The sequence below is a fragment of the Balearica regulorum genome, chromosome 2 (assembly GCF_011004875.1).
Source record: "Balearica regulorum gibbericeps isolate bBalReg1 chromosome 2, bBalReg1.pri, whole genome shotgun sequence".
NCBI classification, from domain to species: Eukaryota; Metazoa; Chordata; class Aves; order Gruiformes; family Gruidae; genus Balearica; species Balearica regulorum.
The window spans coordinates 94,902,258-94,925,878 of NC_046185.1; the positions used below are offsets into that span (position 1 = coordinate 94,902,258).

General features: G+C 39.2%; 1 protein-coding gene across 6 annotated transcripts in view; it reads left to right on the top strand.

The window, feature by feature from the left end:
* The window catches only part of FARS2 (phenylalanyl-tRNA synthetase 2, mitochondrial), a 250,529-nt gene that overhangs the window by 70,735 nt on the left and 156,173 nt on the right, over positions 1–23,621 (top strand). For 5 of the 6 annotated variants that reach the window (XM_075744971.1, XM_075744973.1, XM_075744977.1 and 2 more), the window contains one exon: positions 6,306–6,437. The exons of the other annotated variant lie outside the window; for it this stretch is intronic. In XM_075744971.1, the coding sequence (XP_075601086.1) occupies positions 6,306–6,437 (132 nt within the window). The remainder of the gene's footprint in view (positions 1–6,305; positions 6,438–23,621) is intronic. 6 annotated transcript variants of the gene reach the window in all.

Below are 23,621 nucleotides of genomic sequence, written 5' to 3' on the forward strand. Positions count from 1 at the left end.
CAGTGTGTCAGGGTAACATAGTAGGCAGGAGTACAGGTAGGGATGTGTGCCACGTGCTCGTCTGGCAGAAGCCATGTGTTGGAGAGGACGCAGTGTACCTTTCGGTGTGGGTGCTGTGAGGAGAGATGGCTCCAACTCCAGCACACAGTCGTGTGGGACTCCCTTTGTTTCGTACTTATGGGCATCCTGTGTCCCCGGAGGGACAGGGTGTGACTGCGGCATCGCACCTGGGGCCACGTCAGAGCTGGGCGCCGCTGGGGAGCGTGCAGGGCGATGATCGCATCTCTCACCCACAGCGTGGAGCTTGACAGGAGAAGGGGTATGTATGTGCACGTGCTGCTTTGCTGCATACATGTTCAAAGTGCCATCAGTGTTTTCCTTGTGCAAATAAATTAAACCTTGCAGTTGAGGGGAGATGGTGTTTGCTAAGTTTGCACCAAGATGAAAAATAATTGTTGTTTGGTACTTAGAGTGGAATGAGGAAGGGTAATGAATGTCTATGTATATGAATGAAATATCCTCTCCTCAGAAATACCTACTTTCGGTTTGAGGAGTTGAATTTATAAAGGGCCTGAGTTAAAATTGCTACATTAATGCTGTTTCCTGGCAAGGAGGCTTCTTTTCTGGACTGATTCATTTTTCTATTGAGGAAATACTGGGTGGTATTAGAATGCACAGGGTATGCTGGCTACTTTCAAAGCTCTTTTAAGATGCCCACTGAATTTAAAGCGGTAGTTCCAAGTGTGGATTGATAACAGTAGCAAGTCCTATATATGACTGCTTGAATATTTGTCTGAAATTCTCAAGTTGAATTTACAGCAAGCAGAACTTTTACCTGTTTTTGTTCTATCCTACTTGGACAAAAATTTAAGTTCCTGAGTTCAGTTTTTCTTGTGGTTGTATTTTACTTAGCAGCAGCCTTTTGAAACATGTGAAATTAGGATCAAAGTGAGTGATAGTAAGAATGATATTTTTTGATCAACCTCAGATGCTGAGGATGTTATTTAAAGTGAGCAATTTCTAGGAGTTATTAGTGATATCTGAGACTGCAGTAACATCCTTCTCTAACTGTTGACAGATGCTACACTTTAAGCTTCAGTATGTTGGCTATTTCTACATTCCACACAGTAGCTAGAAAGACATTAAAAAAATATTCTTAAATGATTGTACACTTACAAGTGTACAAGTGAAAGTAGGTGCTGCCTTCTTACTGTAGGGATTTTCTATTTCTATGCTCGCAATGTTATTCCTGAAATACAAAGACAAGATATAGGTAGTGACTGAAATATAATTATCTCTTTCTTATTTTTTCTTTTTTTCTTTTTTTTTTTTTTTTTTTTTTTGCATGGAAATGTGAAGTTCCTTTGCCTTCTTGATCTTCTTGTAAGTTGTCAATACAAACTGGAAGGTAATATTCAAAAAAGCAAACTTCATGCTAGGCACTAGACCTGTGAGATGGGTGCAGTGCAAGTGACCTGAGGCGCACTTAATTAAATTTGTCTTTTGACAGCTCCCATTTATTAATTTTCATTTTACTCTCCACTTCACACAATATTTTTGATTACATTTGTGTCTCAACTCCCTTAGATTTTAACCTAAAATTTAAATTTATTTTACTGTATTTATTGCTCCTGGAGAAATTCTGTATTTTTTCTTGTGAATATTCTGTAAGGCCCCATGTTCTGTTAAAAGCAAAAATTTCATTCCTTTTATACTTCACATCGGTTGTATTACAGCCTGTGCTGTCAGCAGAATATTGCAGTGAAGTTGCACATCTTTCCTAGCAGGATAGCGTGGTCATAGCTGCAGCAAGCGACTGAAATGTTGCATTGTCATATAGTCAACCGTTATTCATAGGCAGATTGTTTGGATTGTAGATTAAGTCTACCATGCAAGTTAGTTTTGCATAAACTAGCTTAGGCCTGAAGTCCTGGACTTGGGTAGCTGTGCTTCTGCAGTGCTTCTCTGGGAATTTGCCAGCTCAGGTTGATGATAGATTGAGGACCTCTGCAGAAAGGTCAGAGCACTGACCTGTTGTTTGTTTTGTTGTGTTGTTCTAATTTAGTTTTCATAATATTTAATGAGACAGTTCTGCTTTACCGGACTCATCCCACACTACCTATATACTTTAGTGTTGACTGTACATGCAATAAATAATATAACAAGTTGCTTAAAGATCACTAGGCTCTCATGAGGAAGGTCAAAGACTTCATAAAAATCTGCACCTACATTTATTCCCAAGGTTTGTCTTTTTATTTCTTCCTGGCTTCGCTGACTGTCAAAAAGGAATGATGGATATTAGAGAGGGGGAAAGATCTGGAGCATGCAATCAATTGTCTTAAATACTTGACAATGTAAGATAGTTCTTTTTATGACACTTTCTAGTGGTATGCCATGTCTGATTTTGTATTCTACAAGTGATGAACTTTCAGTTTTTTCCATGGGATTTTGCTGTCAGGAAGCTATTTCAAATATTATGTCTGGAGATTACCTTTCTTAGTTTTCTTCTATTACCTCCAGATACAGTGCACACTTAAAATCCGCTAATTTAACTTACACCTCCATCTCCACCTGCAGATCTGTCAGTGTAGGATGACTATTCCATCTCATTTTAGCTATCTTGTAACGAGGCTCTCCAAGGTTACGTGTCTTAGCTTTCCTCATACAGTCAATCAGTCTTTCCCAACTCCAGTTTTTTCTCTACTCTTCTGTAGTTTGCCAAAAGCTTTCTGGACCCTGAGAGATTCAGAAGTAATCTTACTATAGCAAATAGAAAAGAATGACTATGTACTGGTTCTGTGATTTGTTGCTTTACATTAAACGGCCCAAAATTCACTGCTGTCCCATATTTATCTACTCAATTCCTAGGCACCGGGAGGGTAAGTAATGGTGTGCTTTGACTGATGGTTCTGCCACTGCTGGTTCTCACTGAACAGCCACTGGATGTCTTTTAAATCAAACACATTGTCCTGCTCTTTCTTCTTAACTCTCTTGTACTGATATCTCCTTCGAGTGCATGGAGATCTATGAGTGTAAGGAGTTAAAAAAAAAAAAAGAAAATGTATTGAGGACATAATGGTCTGGCTAATAATAATGTGAGCTAACATAGGTTTACGTACAGCCAGCTCCTGTCTGCTGCAAGTGAGATGAATTAGCTGAAGCAATGAAGTGCAGAGTACTTAAAAAATCGACACACCCCTCAAGTGGCTGTGGCTTGATCCCTTCTGTGCTCCCCAGCCCCCACCTCGCACCTCTCTCTTTTTTTTCCCCATAGACGCCTTCTCTAAACATAATCCTCACAGCAACAAAGAGAATTTCTGGTCAGTGAAGACCATCTGGGTCTCTGGCTTTGTTGCTTCTGTGCTGTAGCGTAGCAATAGGGCTGCTTTAATGTGTTGCGTTTTTTTTTTCCTTTTTTTTCTTTTTTAGTGGCTTTGGTCAAGCCTTTTTCATTACGAGACTCAATTAGACAGTCTCTGACAGATACTTGTTTAGCTTAATATCTGATAACACCATTACTTTGAAGTGCAGGCTATGACCAATTCCTTACCTGGATCCAGTACTCAGAAATAACAATAACTATTCACTTTTTCCATACTCACTGGAGATGCGACACGTGAGTTATTAACAGACGTGTACCTGCTGGAAGGACTCCCGAGAGCGCTGTGGGGCTGTGAAATGAGCAGGTGTCCTCTGCTCATACAAATCACCTCTTTGAACTAGGGCAATTACTGAGTTTGTATCCAGTGATCAGTCTTTAGTTAGATTCAGCATAGTGCTCTTTTAAGTGCCTTTGTGTTTAAAGATAGATAAGCATTTCTTGGCGTCCTAAAATTTCTAGAAAAGATCATTTTTGCCAGTGTTTCATAGGCTGTATGTGAAGAAATAAATTATGTCTAATCAGGTAAATTATATAGTACTATAGAAAGCCTAATCTTTGTAATCCTTTTAAGTCTTTAGTGGTTTAATGTGCTGAGTATGAGCAATGCCCTTTATTCCTCGGGAATATATTGAGCACCAAGACAATATTTTGTATCTAAATAATAAATGTACCCATTTATTCTGTGACAGTCTATAGAAATGCAGTTAGAAGGCTTAATCTTGCCAAAGGCTGAGCACCCTCTACTTTACTAAAAAGTCTTCCAGAGCCAAAAGTCTGAAAGAACAGTTGAATATAAACTACCGAAGTATTCCCATTTGTCCTGGCTATTGCGTGAATAAAATTGTTGTGGTATATGAGATTAACTATTAATTTAGAGAACAGAATCAAGGTGAGAGTTGTTTCTTCATTGTGAATTTCTTGTTTTACTCAGATTTGTGTTTACTTATTTGCATTTAAAACATATGCTTCTTAATTGCTAATATGCATTAAAATTCAAAATTATAAAGCTTTAAATTATTTTTTACCTTGAAAAATTTATTTTAATTAAGAACAAAAGGCAGAGAAATTCTTTTTTCCCAGAGCTTCATTTTGAAGTAATCAGAGGATTAAAAAGAAACCATTGTCCGAATGTTGTTACTGAACAAAAAACTACTTGAATATTCAATGTCGTTCTTGCTGCAGTTGCAAATTTTGCTAACTAAATGAAGACATTTTATGTGTGTGTGGATTTACACTGAATGCAGAGTTGTACAGCCCTAGGACTAAAAATGCATTTATACCAAGATTGGGGAATTAAAAAATGTTTTACACACACCATACTGTTGTATACACATGACTTTTTTAATCTATGTATTTTTTATTGTTATGCAGACAAAAAACAATGAAGTGATTGCTCTAAGTCACAGTGCAGTTATGAATGGTATAATTGCTAATGCTTCTAGTCTTCTGAATTCTGTGCATAAAATTATCAAAATGCCTTTTTATCATTCATATAACTTCCTGAAGTTGATTTTTAAGATATAAAAGAAAATCTAGAAATACCAGTGTGTTTGTTTCGAAACTTACCTTTCCCTTTGAAAATTCATATCATCAAGAAAAGTTCCCTGTAACTATTAGTTATTTTATGCTTTGGTTATGTAGGTACGCTGTTGTTGTAACTTATTGTTTCAGTTTCTGTAGCCGCATTTAATGTTTCAGAAGTAATCAAAGAAAATCTAATTCCTGAGGCTACAAGAAACATTTTAATTTCAAAAACATTTGGTATAAATCATACAACTTCATGTTTTAAGTTCCTTTTATGAAACAAAACCAAAAAAGCCTGAAAATCAAACCAGGGCTGTTAACAGTTACCATCACCCAAACAATCTTTGCTGTGCTTTTTTTATTTCCAAAGCTGTACCTGCCTGGTTGTTTATGATCCTGACACTGACTAACATTTGGCTTAACTGAAGGGAAAGATGGGCTTGGGGTTAAGGCATTAGCCCACAAAATTTGCAGTTCAATTCTCTTTCGAGTTGTTTTTTACGGTTCATGTTTCCGAGACTTTTTTCCCAACACCTAATGGCTAGAAAAAATTCTTTAGCGAACGAAAGCTTGTGTAAATGATTACAAGAACTAAAACTCATCAAATATAACAAGAGCCTTGACAACACCTCCCCTTTTGGCAGCACTGCAGACCTTGCCCTCTTCTGGCTCTGTTGCTCTTCTGTGCTGGGAGTTTCCCTGCTCTGCAGAGGGGTACTTCAGAGGTGCTGAGCTGGGGAGGAGGGGACTTATCCAGCAGCGCCTCTCTTATACTTCACATCCACACAAAGTTAAACTCTTGTCTCCTGCATCCAGAATACTCTGTGTGTGTTGGTATATAGGGTAGCTTAATAATGTACATCTCTGTGTATATTTATATTTGTGTGTATTAATAGCTATTTTTAACTTTCATATTTAAACATACACAGAAAGAATAGCTTTGTATTTTAAATAGGTTCTGATGAAAAAAAATTACTTGCCTAGCTGATCTATAAAATACTAAGTGAAAATTAAAGACTTAGCTTTTCCTGTGAGGAGCAGTTAGTCATTTCCTAGTGCAAAGAATAACAAAATCACTGACTTTCCCATGATCTTGGCTCATTTTTGTTCCATGCCAGGTGGTTGCTAGAGTTTGACAAATGATTGATTTGGTTTCAAAGGGTGCTTGAATTGCACAAATCTTTTTTTCATATTAGAAAAGACATGGTCATTTTTTCCACAAGTTTTAAGATTTATCACCTTGCACAAGTGTTGTAAATTAGTTTGTTTGCTATTTATTTTCTTTGGATTGCTGTAATAGGTGTCATTAGTTGAAGGGCAAGTTTTACAGATGATGGGAGGGATGGCCTTTTAAGCATACACCCTTCATATTTATTTATTTTTTGAAACACTGCTACAGGACTGCAAGTCAGATGGGTAGACTGCTACTTCCCGTTTACTCACCCTTCCTTTGAGATGGAGATCAACTTCCAAGGAGAGTGGCTGGAGGTCCTGGGTTGTGGGGTCATGGAGCAACAGCTGGTTAACTCAGGTACTGAAACTCCTTCGCTTCACTGACATCTCTATTAGCAAACACTTCCAGCGCAATCAGCTTCACAGTCTGAAATGCCCCCTTCTCCCCTGGTGAGCACGGGCCTCTGTTCGTGGCAGCTGCCACAAATAATCCTTAGCTAGAATGCAGCCCTTGCATGCTGTGATTTGAGTGAAGCAATTGAGCGAGCGATCTGGAGTTTGCAAATGGAAAGCTTGCCTTTTATTTCATGCAGTAAGGAGACAGACAGATGTCAGCTTTAAGAGAAGCTGACGAATTGCGGTATGCAGGGGGTTTTTTGTCTCTTCCAAGAGATGTCAAGTGCATTCATAGTTATGATTTAAAAGTATCGTGAGCAAATAGCATCCCCTAATATTTGGCATACCAGAGTGCTCCTGTGTCTCTGAAGTACAGAAAGAGGAATGTGATGTCTTTCATATTGCTATTTGATGGCTGGGTAAATGGTAGGTTGCTTTTTGGTATTGTTTTGTTGCTTTTCTACTCAGGTTGGTTATTTATGAGGTTGTAAACTGCATTAAGAGCAACATCATTTATTTTAATTGAAATTATTAAAGAGCAATATCACCTGACAATTTTGCTTTCTAAAATGTACACATAAGTATAAAAGAAAAAGAAGAGAAATTGGTGGGGTTTTTCTGATTATTTTTACATGGAGAACTTTACATGCTTGTTTTTTCATTAGCTGAGAATAGGCAATGCTTTGTAAGCACAGGGCAGGCTCCGTGTGCTCAGACCTCTATAATTCAGTATTTTCTAGTACTTTTTATTAGGTATGACAGCCTTTTGGAATATGATCTGTTTAATTCTCACAAGTGTGTTTTTGGATAGCAAATTTATCCTCAGTCAATTTTTTTTGTAGATGGTTTCCTAAGCTATTGTTGTATTTTCATGTGCTTGATTTTGTTGAAGTCCAAGTATCATAACTATGAATGGCTCAGTTTTGGCCCCCGTTGCTTGGCACTGCTTGTTTTCCTCAAAGTTTGCATGTATTTTAAGGGGATCATTTTCCTTTTAAAAAGAAATCCTCTTCCAGAGTTTCTCCCTGATGGGTTAATGGTTTATGCTAATATTCTTTCTCAGGTTATTATGTACATGATGTGGTGAATACAATACAGCTTCTGATCAGTCTCAGAAGTGAAAGACTACTCTGTAATATTATTTCCATCAGATGTAACACACCAATGGCTGGGCTTTCTTCTTGAAAAGCTTTTATGTTGCTCAGTTCTTATGTTTAGGTTCCTTTAATGTGTGTGAGAAGAGCTATGTGGCCTCAAAACAATTACAATATTCGTGTGTGTGTGAATTAATGTGCATGAAACACTGATGGCTTCTGCAGTGGTCAAAGTTTTCAATTTACTCTACCTGAGGTCTTTCACCTTTCTGAGCTATGGTCTTCAAAATTACATCCTTTCTGCACCAAAACTCTCCTACCTATTCATTGTAATTCTAATCTTTCAAGAACTCATGAATTTAGTAACTCAAGTCTAGATTTTGAATGACTTTTAGACTTGTATTATTAAAACAAACAAAAAAAAGAGATTCTTTCACTTTATTAGCAAGATATTTGTAGACGGTGCAAACTCAGTTGTGGAAGTGCTAATCATTTTTCACTTAGAGAGAATTGTACTTCATGTCACCACAGTTCTGTTCTTCTATTCCTTCCAGTATCTCTGCAAAAACACTTGTCTACAAAAGCTAAGTCTAATGTATCTCAATGTGATTTTATCGAAGCATTGAATCTGTTCACAAGTGAGGACAAAGTGTGGCTAATAACTGTTGGCTAACAATTAGATTACCTGGTTTAAAGTAACAATGAGGACAAGATAGTTCACATTTTCAGTCAGGTAGGGAGTCAAACACCAGTCTTCCTTGCCTACTGCCGCTCTAAATATTCTCTTCTTTAATCCTCTTTTGCAATGATTTAAAACCCCAGTAGGCTCCTGGCATGCCCACTTGCATCTATTTATGGTGAAGCCAAGTTTGCTATTACGAACCCGTAGGGTTGGTTTTTTTGAGTGTGTTATGGCAGCAAGCTGCTTTTGCCCAAAACTGAAAATCTACAGGTCCAGAAAGGAGATTCCCTGTGGAGAAGGAAGAAGGTGAAAGTTTTCTTTCCTAGCAACTTCATCTTTTTTTTGCTAGCAGAACTCAAGTGCCTTCCAAAGCCATCCCACGTTTGAATGATAGTAGTTTTTTAATAGCTCCTTTTTTACCTTTAGAATATCCTTAATGCCTCCAGTATCTGCAATCAATGGATATTATTTATTACTCTGGTTCCATGCCCTAAAATTTCTTTGAAACACCAAAGTTTCAATTTTAAAGCCTTCCATTTTAAACCAGCGCAGATCAGCAAGGAATAGATTCTTCATCAAACTTGGGAAGGAGGCCTGTGACTTCCCAATAGCTCTGGCCTTGTGCCTTTTGTTCCGAATAGCGCCTGTTCATCTTTGTAGGAGGCAGTGTTATTTTCAGTCAATGGAGATTTCAAGGCAAAAGAAATTGAGGTGAGATACTCAGAAAAACAGTAGGTTATGATTTTGGGGGGTGGTTTTGGTTGTGTATGTGTGGTTTTTTGTTGTGTTTTTTTTTTTATCGTCACCATTTGTTCACTCTCAACAAAATTCCTTAACTACAGGTAAGTATCCCATTGCCCAACATGAAGGCATCTAACCTCAGAGCACTGACTCACGCCACAGACCTGCGCCCTCTGATGGAGTAAACGCTGGTGCCTGAACCTGGATGCTATGTCTCTCTTCTTTGTGAGATGCCTAGAATAGGCACTGCAAATTTTTTGTTCCTATCTCAATCCCTTCTAGGGCTCTACCAGAAAACAACTCAGTAGAACTGAATGAAAAAGAGAAATGTTACTTGTTTTTTGACTGGCTAAGCTGGTGCTGAAGAAATATTTCACTCTGGGTGTGCCAGTTCACCAGGCAAAAGCTGAAAGATCTTTTCATGGTGCACTGTGCAGCTTGCCGATTAAAAACTGGAGAGGAAGTTGAGTTTGCAGAAATTGTCTTTTTTATATACATAATCTGTAACATTTCTAGTATCTTGCAGTTTGGGACTTTCATTTTATGGGTATTTTTTGCTTGATATTGACTATTAAAATATGTATTTCTGAAATGTAATGTTTGCTGGCAAGCATTGCTTTTCCATCCATAAGACAATATTTTCCTAAGGGAAAGGAAGACTGCTTTTACCTTCAAAATCCTCAAGTCCTTTTGTTTTGTGTGTTATTGGTTCAATATGGAAGACTGGTTTGTGAGGCAATCAGAAACAGTCACGCAAAGCAGAAGTTGGATGTGCCTGGTTATCTATAGAATAGAATCATAGAATCATTTAGGTTGGAAAAGACCTTTAAGATCATCAAGTCCAACTGTTAACCTAGCACTGCCAAGTCCAATGACTAAACCATGTCCCTAAGTGCCAATATTTAAACAGGATGCTTCAGCGCAGATTATTATTTTATTTTTCCTTTTAATTTTTGTTTTGTTGAAAATATGTATATTCATATGTGAATATATATGAAACACAACAAAAATGGAGAAGAACTGAAGAAGCCTTGTGGAGGGATGAAAAGACAAGGTCCATGTTGCAAAGGGGTCAGGACATTAGCCCTAAGTAGCTGTTTCTTTATATTGGCAGAAGTTGCAGGTCTTCTAATGATGACTCCCTGCCTAAAATAACCTCACAATAGTTCCTTGGAGATTAACCTCCTTGTGCAGCAAATTTTGATGGTATTGACAGACCGTATTTTTTTTTTAGTCTTGAGTGAAGAATTCTATTGTAGCTTTAATGCTCCATGCAATCAGCATTAAATTTGTTGTTGTTTTCTAAAAGATGATATCCTATTGAATTTTTCTGATGCCTCCTTATGTTTTGGAAGGAGCATTTATTTGGTTTCAACCACTTTTAAATAGAATGTGATACAGATATTTAATACATGTAAATAGAAATGCATTGGTTGTAGGGAAGATTGTCAAATATGATCAAATGTATTGATAATACCCTTCTTCACCTGCTTTCTCTGCTTTTTTTTTCCTTTCAAGGACTGTGAAGAGTCTCTGTGGTCTTTTTTTTTTTTTCTTCTGCATGCTTCATAACAAACTAGATTTCTAGTTTCTGACATAGATCTCCACAGCACAGATGTGATAAAGAACCCAGATATGAGACGCAGCAGAACAAAACAGCACTTTTTGTTGCAACTCATTGCTTTATCGTGCGTGGACTTCCATAGTGCTTTATCTCACCCTTGAAATTTCACATTCTGAAATGTTAAACCAGATCAAGATTTGCCCAGGGAGGGACAGCCAGCCTCATTCTTAGTCATTCACTGGGTAGCAGGGATGATCCAGTCTTCTGAACCATTCAGATTTTCTGTGTTAACAGCAAGGAAGGTTTCTGTTGCCTTGGTGTGTAGATAAGCAACTAAAATTTGATAAAGTCTGTAAGTGCCATTTCTGTTAAAGCCAATCCAGCTTTTGAGTATTTTTTTAAGAATTGTTTGCATTCAGGAAAATCTACTACTACTAACAAAACTGAGAATGTGGTGTTATTCACCATTTTCTAACAGTGAAGTTGCTATTTTTAAAAGAAAAATATATACTCTGTGACAGTGGTTTTATATAATTGTTGAAAAAATATACAGTATTGCAGAGATGCACTGAATTGTAAGGAATGATGTTACACGTTCCCTTAAGGCTGATGGTGCTAAACTAGAGCAATTTGGTCTAATGTGAATGTAGATGATCACTATTATAATCAATGTTCAATAAAGTATAAAATTTAACTTATTGTACTGTTTAACTTTCCTTTTTTGTGTGCTTGTTTTTAATCTTAAATTGTACCTGAATACATTAATAGGAATATTATGTATGAATTTTGATATAAAGAAAAGTTATTTTTATTCTGGTTAACACTGGGAAAAATATAGATACTTTACCGTATTGTAGCAAGTACTTGTGTTTTAGGTCCATGACGAGGATACAAGGAAATTGTGTGGTTCAGTAGAACTGCTATCAATTAACAGCATGTAAGGTATTTGTTTCTGTGCTTTAAGAGTTTGTTATCCAAGATTTGCAATGCTGGTGTTCGTTGGTAGGTGCCGAAGTTCCCAGGTCTGTATGGAGTTATAAGATTCAAACCTTCGAATACAGGATGGTGCTTACTCACAGACTGTGATCACATAGTGTTGCTTAGTACCTGTGAAATTGGAAGCAGTTAGGGTGTGATCCTTTGCTGATTGAAATCAATGGCAATGTTCTCAGGGCTCAATGTTGCAGAATATGTTAGCTGGGAATGGAAGCAAGAAAATTGGACTAAAGTTTACCCCAAAACCAAGAGACTATAAACTCCAATCATTTAAAAAAAAAACAAAACACAAAGAAAACAAAAAACCTATAAAAAAGGATTCCATAATTTTTTTGTAAGACTTCTCATGATATTTTTTAACTCTTGAGGTATGCAAGAAAATAACCTAAGGGTAGCACATCAGATCAAACAAGTCCAGGACATCCCTGTAGCATGATGGCATCCCAAGCAGGTGCCTAAAGATGAGTAGAACAGATATGATTATGCTGATCCTTCCCTGATATGCTCCTGCAGCTGTTTCCTGGGCTGAAAATGGTCCATTTGTTTTCAGTAGTCATTATGGAATTTTCTTCCACTTACTTGTTGAAGCGTTTTTTGAGTCCCAGTAAACCTTTACTATCTGCAGTGTCTTGTAGCAAGAAATTGCATAACAACTTATATGAGGAGCCACTCCTTTCTTTTTTTTTCTTTTTTTACCAACAAATTATAGTTAGAGCTCCTCTCATGTGAGAAGAGACAGTGAGTAGCTGTTTCTTTTTCCTTCTTTAAGCCACTTAAGATTTGTTTAGATCTCAATTGTAACTCTGGTCACTGATTTCTTTCCAGGCCAAAGGGTCCTGGTCAGACAGTCGCTCCCTGCGTGGGAGCTGATCCGTATGTTGTGACAGTCATGGCGCTCCTGCCTGCGTCTTCTCCAGGTTTCTGCTGTAGGAGATCAGTGTGTAATGTTCAAGCTGTGGGCATACAGTGATTTTTGTATGCTGACATAAAGACTTTGGCTTTTCTTTTCCTTTTCTGATAATTCTTAATATTCATTTTGTTGTGTTGACCTTTAATGAGACTTCAAAAATGAAAAGAGGTTTTGGTACGATGACTGTTGGAGATGATTGCTTTTGATTATTTGCTGGTGATTTGAAACATCCTGGCCCACAGCCACCCATTCAGGTCTGGGTGGGAGCTCAGACTGAGGTCTTGTTTCCTAAGATTTTTAATCATGAAGGCAGCTGTATTTAGGCTACCAGTAAGAGGAGTTGGTAAGACTTTCCTGCTGTATGTAGATTTTTCTACCTTCCACATCAGAAAGCAACATCGATATTTGCAGTCTTAACAAACCCATTTTATTCTTTTGGGGGTTTTTTAGTTATTTTATTTTTGCTTGTCAGCTTGAATGTAGTAGGGAATGAATGGGTTTGGAAGTAGGGGTTTGGAAGAGGAAATGTCAGTTTTCCAGAATGAATAGTAGATTGCCATGGCATTAGCAAGGGAATGAGCAGGCATTGGGCTTTCAGTAAGGCTGAACCCCAATTTGGGGTGGTTCAGCCTGGAGAAGAGAAGGCTCCGGGGAGACCTTATTGCGACCTTTCCGTACTTAAAGAGGGCTTATAAGAAAGATGAGGACAGACTTTTTAGTAGGGCCTGTTGCAATAGGCCAAGGGGTAATGGTTTTAGGCTAAAAGAGCGTGGATTCACACTAGATAGAAGGAAGAAATTTTTTACAATGAGGGTTGAAACACTGGAGGTTGCCCAGGGAGGCTGTAGCTGCCCCATCCCTGGAAATATTGAAACCCAGGTTTGGGTGCAGCTCTGAGCAACCTGATCTAGTTGAAGATGTCCCTGCTTATCACAGGGGGTGTTGGACTAGATGACCTTTAAAGGTCCCTTCCAACCCAAACTATTCTATGGTTCTAAGGCTATGGAAGGAACTTCTTGTCAACCGTTTGCAGACAGTTATTGTTTTAGCTGGGCAGTCTTGGTCTTCCAATTGTGTGTGATATCCTGAATTTATAGCACAGGTAGTTTTCCTAGTATTGTATTTCTTGTTAATTATGTGTGTACTTCCAATGAAGAAAAAATTGCTAACTTTGTCTAAACATCTTCATGAATACTGTTCAACATGACAAAAGGAGTTTGTCATAACTTCGGCATATCATTGTTTTTGTTTTAAAAGATGGAAGCCTATTTCTCCTGATTGTACTCCTTGGTGAAACCTGATTCTTGAAGTGTAAGGCCTTCCCATTTGGAACCCCTTTTACAGATCAGTTGCAGGACTTATTTCCTAAATTTAAATAGTACTTGGCCCAGGGCTGCCACCTTCAGCCAAATACAAGTCTTAACGTGTAGAAATTGTTTGACTTCAGTGCTGCAATATATAACTCTTTCTCTACTCATTTATTGAAGATCATTAAAACTGTTATCTGAGAGGAAGTAACAATTTTAAGTTCTTAATGTGTCCACTCCTTTTTGGTTCATTTTTGGCAAAAGAGTTATCAGTTTGGACAGTTCTCCATGGGCAGCAGATTAATAGTTAACAGAAAAATTATGTCAATGTTACCTTGCAGACACAGGACTCTTTTTGTTGGTTTGTTTGGTTTTTTTTAATTTAGGAATACGTTCTTAAATCAAATTTTTGTTATGGGTGAGCTAGGTTCATATATCAAGCAGCAGGGGGTGTTTTGGGGAAGGGGAAATTTAATATCTTTCATCTAGCAGGTTTTTTTTTCTGCTCAGCTCTTGCCTGGTAAATTACATTAAAATGTTGGAGCAGATGGTGCGTGTGGCTTAAATAGTATGCAGACCCATGTTCTGTCTATGCCAACAGTTCTCTGCAGGGGCCTTGAAATAGTTAACGCTGTATGTGTCTGTATGGATATAGTCTATAAGGGTAAATATAATGCATTTAAAGTATATTCCTGCAACTCTTCAAGGTGAAATTAAAGTTACGGAGGTATTGATGCCTTGAGCACCTGGGCCTCCCAAGAACACAAGGTAAAACTGTTGTATGGGCTGGTTCTTCCCACACAGTACATCCAAAGTGATTCGAATCTGCTGCGTAAGCTTCGCAGCTTCTCATCACAAACCCCTCAGGGGTTAAAATCTGTTCTTTTTAGGTTGCTGTCTGTCTCCTGTGCGACCACATCACCACAGTACCTTGACGTCTCCAAGCTTTTCCCGTGCTTATTCTCCTGAGACAGTTATGAGAGAGAAAAGTGTCATCATTCCTCTTTTACGGGCTGGAACTAAAGTGCACAGGAGGCTGACACCCATGCACACTGCAGGCAAAGACTTTAGCCACCTTAGTTAACGTTAACTTTCCTACAGTCCTTAAGTACTCAATAGAGAAAGAAGTTCTTCCAGTGTGTTTTGAATGTATGGCGCTTGTTTTCTGGATCAGTCTGCTGGGCAGCCTCTTTCTATGACTGGCTGCAGGGGGAGCTTGGTCTCCTAATTTAGGCAGGTACCTGAAGGTAAAGTGAATATCCCACAAAGAGACAATGTCTCAGCTTAAATTAAGTTAATGGGAAATTAGGAAGCATCTGAGTTTGAGTGACTTCCCAAGGGTCTCAGAAGTTGCCCATGGGAGAAACTGGAGTTGAATCCAAGCTTTATGTCTCAGTTCCTGGGTCACCTTTGTCTCAATTCAGCCTTCATGTTTTCAGATTTACATTTGCACATACATATATATATGTATGTGTGTGTATATGTATAAAAATAAACACAGGGTGAGACAAATAAGACAAATCAGTGACTAAATAAATATAGAGTGAGACAAATTAGGCCTATTTTGATTTGTGTGTGTGTGTGGTTTTATCCGCACACATGTGCCCCCAGTGTGAACAGAAAACCTGATTGTCACAGCTGCCCAGTTTGAGAGACACTCTGTTGAGCTGGCAGCCACTGAAATTTTGCTTTTGCCAAATGTGGAGCTGATGTGGAGTTGAGGGCTTTTAGAGAAAGATGTGATTGAATTTTTATCTGTATTCTGCAGCATTTCATATAGATCACCACAAATGCATGTACATGGCACATCCAGAGATGTATGTGCCTAAGACAATACTGACCAGTTTAAAAGGGAAAAAGTAATAGGGCAGAGGACCTGATTTTCCCTAAAAATCCATGTTGATCCGGCCTGTCTGTACAAGAAGAGCTATGGTTGTAGTCACCTGGGTGGCTACCAGCAAAACAGTTAAGTATGTGCTTGACTTTTAACCTTTGAATAGTTCATAGAAAGGCTCGGACATGGAAGTTGAGGGGGGCTGGGGAGCAATTAGCTGTCCTTAGTTGACTGACACATCTCTTGGCTGAAAAGGAATTGCCCGTAGCCAGTGACAGCAGAAATATCAGCTGCTTTCTCTGTATCTTCAGACTAACAGTGCCAGCCTCCTTCGCCATTGCAAACCTAAGTGATGGCTTGCCAGGCATCCCAGTCCAGCAAAGGGAATAGACACAGCACTGCTACACATTTACATGTGAGCCAGGCAGTAGCTTGTGCTTAAGTTTTTGCAGTATTTGATCTGGACTGTCAGGACTTTGCAGGTTCAAGTTTCTTAAGAGCATGTATCTTTAAATTAGGATGAGTCTTATATAGAAAAGCTATTTCTTCTATCTCCTCTCATCCCACTCAAAGAAGAAATTGGAGACAGTTTATTTCTTGCTCTTGTATGAAGATTGCCTTTTGGGTTTGATTTTGTTTTGGTTTCTTTTGAACTGACTGGAAGTAAGTCTTGGTCTTGCCTTGATAAGTAAACCAAAACACAGAAGTCAGTTCCACAGAGGCGATGCTTCAGTCAATCGAAGGGCGCATTGTTTTATTTGTTATTTTTTCTCTTGTTCTGTTACTCATGGCTACACCACCAGGTCTGATGTGTGTTGTGTTATAAAGTTATACCTTTCCTCCACCCTTCCCTTTTCCTTGTCAAGATAATTTGCCTGTTGTCTCCTACTCAATTTACAGCTTTATTTTTAAAACTGGTTTTTCATCAAGTTTTTCATCCAGAAGGAATCCATAAAATTTTTGAAATGTTGCTTTCTCTGATTTTTATTACCTTTGACAGATTCATGATGTACGTTAGAGTTAGGTGTTCTTCAACAGAATTAATAGAAGCTTACTCCCAATCTGTATGTGTTTGTGTAGAATGAACAAATACATTATTCCATTTTATAACAATTCTTTTACACCTGTTCCTGGGAAATGTGTTAGTTATTTACAGGGGTATTTTGTAGGAGAACAAGTATAGGATTGAATCTTGAAGGAAGTAGTTATTTCAGAACTTGGATGGCCATTTGAGTTTGTGGCTCCCTATGATTTTGTCAGCTGAGCATTAGAGTAGTACTGTCAGTGGATTTAGAGGATAATTTCCCTTTCATGGTGCAAGATTACATTTTTATTTGGAATTTATGTTCCTTATCTTCACAACTTAGGAAACTACTTTGTCTTCATGCTTCATTTCCTCCTGCACAAAAGTGTCTGTAAAAAAGGACTAACTCAGTCTAACACTAACCTTGAAACCAGCAAGAGTGGTTATTTGACTAACTGGTGCATGGTACACCTTTCCAGTGAATGAAAGCTTCTCCGTAGCATACGTGAGGCTGATTTTAGTCCATTTAGAATCTAAAAAAGAAGAGAGAGATGAGAGAATGCGCAGTTGCATCTTCCAAAGTATCTATTGCCTTTGAAGCAGTTTGCCCATGTGTATGTATTGCCTCTCCTTCCCTTTAGTTTTTTTTAATCAAAAGTAAATTAAAGGTCTAGCAATTCACTGTGATTTGTCTCCTTGGGATGCAGCAGGAGGACTAAAGCACCACACACAAGAGAAGGCTAAATAATGATGGATGTAGTTTATTAAGCAGCTCCCAAGTAAAAGAAAGTGCTACTCTCAAAAACCTTGAAGAGCAACAATTCATAGCACAGAGAAGGTGTTTCCCTTGGCTTTATTTATGCAAATGAAAATACAGCTAAATAATACTATTGAATTACTGTGCTGTTATGTGATGAATGTTGAATGTTTTTAATCAGTCAGGAGTTGATCCAATGAGCGTAACATAATTCCTCATCAGGCTAGGATACCCTGCGGATTTTTTTGTTGTGTTGCAATATGCATTTTTTGCTGTTCCCAGGACATTTATCAGGACTACCCAATTGAGGGTGGAGAAGATATTTTATAGGCACGTTTCTAACCGTTCCTAACTCTACTACACAAACCTCAGCTGACACGGTTTCATTTCAGCTGAGATTAGATCAAGCATTTTGGGAAGTAATTCTCTTCACTAGATTGCAAATACAGACTTAATTTCTGATTTCTGGAGGCGGGGGTTATGGTTACGAGGCACCACTTCTTGTCTTTCAGATTTCTAGTTGGCGAGGGGAAGGGTTGAACGCAGGTCTCCTGCGTGACTGCTGGAGGCTGAACACGTGCCTTTCCCCCTCTCTGCTCGTGTATGAGGAAAATAACAAAGCAGTGGTAGCGTATGGGTGGTGAGCCTTCCCAACTCCACACCGCCTATCAGAGTCTCCAGCTGAGTCATGAGACACATCTTGAGAGGGCAACGAGTGGGGAAGGGAAGCCTGAGCATGTCGTGTAGTTGAAGGAGAGCGGCAGCTTTCCAGTGACAACGGCCCGGTTGTGGCGGTGGTCTGGGCTGAGCCAGTGGCACCAGCCTCTCATGGCTCGTTTTGGCCGGAGGCCAACAAGATGGGATCGCCCGGCTGTCGTGTGCCAGTGCATATTGATCCACCGCTGACCACGTGGGCGAGCCTTGGCTGGGGACCTTTGTTTGAATTGCGTGTAAGCAAACACAGAACAGCTCAAGAGCTGGGGTTTGGCCGCTGCTTCTCTGTCATTACTGCCTGCCAACAGAATAACCTTTTGTGTTGTTATAAACTCTTACTTTGTAAAAGTATGTAAATCGGTTCCACTGGCGCTGTTTTGGCTTGTGTTACAAAGAATAACTTAGCTTCAATTTTGCTTGGGTTTCATCTTCAGATACCCAGATTTGCTTTCCTGTTCAGCGTTCATAAAGAGGCAGTGTCTACGAGCAGTAGAGGGGATAGAACCTACAACACGTAAATAAAAAGGTGTTCAGGAGGAGGTGATTATGCTGTGAAAGATAATCGTGTTTCCAGAAGGAAGGAAAGAGTCTAGAAGAGGTTTGGCACCTCTGTGCTGCTGGAAGGCATCTGCAGCACAGCTACAGAGAGGAGACAGCCCCTTCCAGGGAGCGTACCAGCCAGTTTGGAGTGGGATCTGCTGCTGCACCTGAAATGAACCAGGGAAAAATGCCAGCCTTTATTAACACTTTTCCCCCATGTAAATAACAGTGACAGATTACTAATAGATATTAAAGCAATGTCTCCTTTTTCCTGAACAGAACGGATGCCATAAATTATGTAGTTTGATGACTATGCGGTGAGCATCAGGAATAAGTTTGATCCTAAATATTCTGGCAGAGTCCCAGGAAATTTTTGTATGTAACAACAAATGGAATTTAAGAGGTAACCGTGGAAGTCACATTGTACCTATTTTCTTTTTGGCCAAATGGAGAGTGGAGAAAGGAGGAAAGGGCTTGTTTGTTTTCCTGCTTTTGGTTTACTTAAAAACTTTAGCTGAATACTTGAAAATCTTGGCAAGTTCTGTGTTCTATGTGTCAAAATGTTGCCTTTATCAAGAAAAAAGGGGGTGTGTGTGTGTGTGAAATTGCAACAAAAAGCCCGTAAGCCTGGTGGCTACAGTTTTAGAGCTCTTCAGCTCCTTACCCTGCAATGAGCAATAACTTTTATCTCCTCTTTATCTTAAAATTGTGAGAAGACAGGAAAAAATAATAGAAGAATGTTTCTTCCAGCCCTGAAGTTTGGGTTGCTCATTCAAAAGTACCAGTTGCCTTTATGCTAATGACAGAGATTGCCACTGACATTTTAATTCAGAGTTTTTTCTGTTTAAAAAAAAAAATAGTGGATTTACTGAGTTTTGTTTTAGAACAGTGTTTGAGATAAAATAGCAGTGGGGATTATAACAGAAGCAAAGTTAGTAGGATCCATTTAAATGAGGCAAGAGGCTCCTGTTAGGACTTAATCTTTGACTAGATGGGCTGAAAAATATTTAGTAATGAATCATTCCGAAAGAATTAGTACAACGAGGGGAGTCCTTTTCTCATGTTAGTTTAGACTTGCTTAGCATGTTTCAAAAGTGACAGTCAAAGGTAAACTCCTGACTTGGACTCCTTTTTTATCTTGTTGAAATATGTTCTTAGTACAGTGCTACTGCATGGCTCTCAGCAGAAACTGTAATTGCCGAGATGTCTCTGCCACCGCATTAGAACCCATTGTATCACAATCAAGACGGGCAGAATTACTCTTACAAATGCTAAATTGCTTTCTATTCTTACTGAATAAAAGCTGGTGATCTTAGAAAGGAAAACTGTACTCTACCTTTGTTGGCACTTGCTGCTGCTGTTTTTCTTTCTCTAATAAGAGCTGGCAGTTCGTGTTAGGAAGGAGAGGCTATTTTCTCCAGGGTTCTCTGCTCACGAGGGGCAGATTGTCCTGTGTCTGCCCTCTTGTGGTTATTTATTTGTATGGTTCCTTGCCGTCTGAGGTTCTGGCCATCTTCAGAGGAGGTTTGATAACTTAAGTGGATTGCAGCTCTTGAGTGTCATAGGCACACGAGGCAAAATAGGAACAAAGAAAGTGGCCATTTACTAGAGTCACTCCAGAACAGGCAGCTGGAGTTCACTGAAGTCATCTGAAGATGCACTTAATTGTACAGTAGTTTTAAACAAAAGTTGTTTTCCTTTGTGGCTATCAGCTTTCACACATCAGTACTGAAGTGGAGCCAACTGTGCATAAGCATTTGCCATGTTCTGCATATGGCTGATTGGAGGAGCTGTAAGCAAACAGTAGACAAATGTTGTAGTATTCTCTGTAGATTTCCTAAGTTGCTCTATGCCATGTATGTGTGTTTTGGCTTTATAATAGTACCCAGACGATGAGAGTGGTGCACTGGTGAGTATCTGGGTTTCTGTAAATGTGACCCTATGAGCTGCTGTCCTAGTGGGACATGGAACAAGCTGCTGCTCTGTTTTGGCAGCATGTGATGCTGAACAGAGTTGCTTCTAGCTCAAAAAAGTATATTTTGTGCTGTTTCTGCTTCTCTACTGTTTATCAGTATGAAATAACCTCAGTAGAAGCAAACCTGTACATCCTGGGATGGAGAGAAAGCAGCACTCAGTATTATATGACTGTAATTCAGTGAAAAGCAAATAAAGTTATTTTTGTGGTACCCCATCAGTAGTTCTGTATTTTTCATCTTTGTGGCTGTCGCAGAAGCACTAAGTCCTAAAAAGCAGGGGAGGGAGAGTAGAGGAGTATGAAAGATCATCAGTGAGTATAACTTTTACATACACATTACTTGTAACTGATTTTTTTTTATTGTATTGTTACATTGCAGACCGTTCATAAACAGTGGTGTTGCCTTGGAGTTTTCTACCAGATACTTTTAAGAAACCGGTATTTAAAAACAAGGAGTGCGATTAGAAGATGAGACAGATGGAAATTTGGGTCATCCTAAACTGTTTAGGAGCAGTTGCAGGAGTAATGCAACCAGTCATTTCCTGTAGACCTCTGTGGGCTCTCTGATGTCGGACAGAGAATGGTCTCATGTTCTTGCCTCTTCTTCAAGGGCCAATAACTAGATCAAACTTTTTTAATAACCGTCAGAGACCTCCCTCCTCCTGACGTTCATTAAATTGGTGATTGGGTTTAAAAGTTTTCAGGGAAAGGGAAGGAACAGCAGCCACTTGCAACAGGCATGCCCAGAGCGTGAGATCAGGTTGGCATTGTTTTCGTAGACTAAATTATCATAATCAATCTTAGAGATGGAAACACAGTTACAATCATCCAAAAAAATATAAATCCTTTACTTATTTTCAACAGACAGCCTCTTGTCTTCTGTGCTTTCTGCCACACCTGCAGGTGTGATACTCAGCAGTAAGAGAAAAATCATTAATTCTTTCCTTGAAAGGCTCAACTTTGAAAAAGCCAGTGTTCCCCTACAATGACCTTCTTGCTGCCTTATGATACTCTGCAGGAAGAGAAAATCAGCTGCTCTTTCCTTGAAAGTCTCAAATTTGAAAAGCTAGAGTTCCTCCTACAGTGACCCTTTTGCTGCTTTACTCCTATCTCCCTTTCATTATCTCTCTTCTCGTGGGGTTTGAAGAAAAATGGTTATACCTTAAGTTAGGGAAAAGCTCTGTGACTGCACAATTCACAGGTGGAGTTTAAGGAAGGTGAACTAAGAGGCACTGAATCTGTAATTTTTTTTTTATGTGTTCCGCATGTTTGTGCAATATGGAGCTGGCAGGGCCTTCCCGGGCTCCCTGGAGACACCCAAAAGGCTTCCTAGCAGAAGGGAGTAATTGCAGTGAGTATGCTGGTGGCTGACGGACAACCCCAAGATGATTCTCAAACCACAGCTGAGGAAACTGTGTCAAGGAAGTGTGACAGCAGGGGAGATGCCTGCATGAGCTCATCAGCTCTCTTCTCCATGACTTGTGGAAGTCTTGTGCAAGACACTGAATTTGGAGGGCTAGGGTTTGTTCCGGGCATTGCTTTTCTCCTGGTTCAGGATACAGGCCTTGAACAGGAAAGGTGTTTGACAGGTGATTGAAGGCTTCTGTTGAGGGCCTGCGACCTGGTCCACTGACTTTGATTTTCATGCTCAACTCCCAGCCTGTTCTTGTAGAATGACAGTTTTAGTTTGGATAATCTGGCATATGGACTTGCTTGCCATTTCTTCAGAGGTGTGAAATGGAAGCTGAAGTCTGCCTCTGGGAGAGCAGAAAAGCATGACAAGGGGTCGTGGTGAGGCTAAGGGTGGGTTGAAGTAAAACACTGTATTAAGAGTGAGTATGAGGAGTTCAGCACTAGTGAAAATAGAAATAAGAAAGATGGACTAGCTGTTTCTTGAAAGCTGAAGTTTAAGACACAGTAGTAGCTGTAACTGCAACAGAGAAAAGGTCTGAGGAATCATACTGTCTTTGTTTTTTCCTAACTGAAATTAGAGGGCATTTTAGGTTTTGTTTTGTTTTTTTTTTTCTCTTAAGGACATGTCAACTAAAAAACCTCAAGACAAGCTGTAAAGTCTGATGGCTTAAAAGGGGTTTGTTTTCCCAAGACCTTGCATTCCTCTTCTACTGTTCCTTAGTCTTACTAGACTTCAAGCTTCCTACAGTGCAGTACTATCTTACTGAAAAACTCCTCACTCACTGTTGGACATCATGCAAATACCCTTAAGATGTGGTGCTTTGGCACCAATCTAGACTTGGATCGCTTGTTGTAGGTGTCATGGCTTTGAGAAAGTATTAATGTATAGATATGGTAGCACTGTGTCCTCTTCAGCTGCTGAAGTGCATCTGTCTGAAACCTCTGTTCGGTGAGCCCATTGTTTTGTTTGCTTTTTAAGGCATGTGGAGAAACCGTAACTGGGAAGGACGCTGCCTCTGGCTGTCCTCAGTGAAAGAAACTTGGCCAATGTTTGTCGTTCTGCTTAGATGCCCTCTGTTGGATGGTAATAAAAATGATGCTGGTATACAGTGCTTTTCAGCAGCATGCCTTAATAGATTTTATAAAAGCTGTATTAGGTTTTACAGACGGGGAAACTGACACGCTCAATGTAGTGACTTGTCCCGTGTCACCTTGCCATCCACTCGGAGGGAGACTGGCCCTCTTTGCTTTGCCCTCAGTAAGGGCAGCATTACTGCTATCATGTCACCTTCCACTTGGAAGGTAACTCTTCGCTTCATGTGTTTCTTTTTATGTACTTTTCGATTATAACATCCTTTTCTGAACATTTTAAGTTTGATCTCTGGCTCAGAAAGTTTGCTAACGCTGGGCTTTTTTTTTGTTTTTCTTCTTACCTGAGAAGTTCTGAGCTGGAGGAAGCAAAACAAACATTGAAAGTGTGTTCCACTGTTACGTGAGAACTCTCTGAGATTCACAAGGCTTTTAAAAGAAGTCACAAATTTTTTTTTTTTTTTTTTGCAAGGATTGTTTTCCTTTCGTGTAACATGTGATTGCCT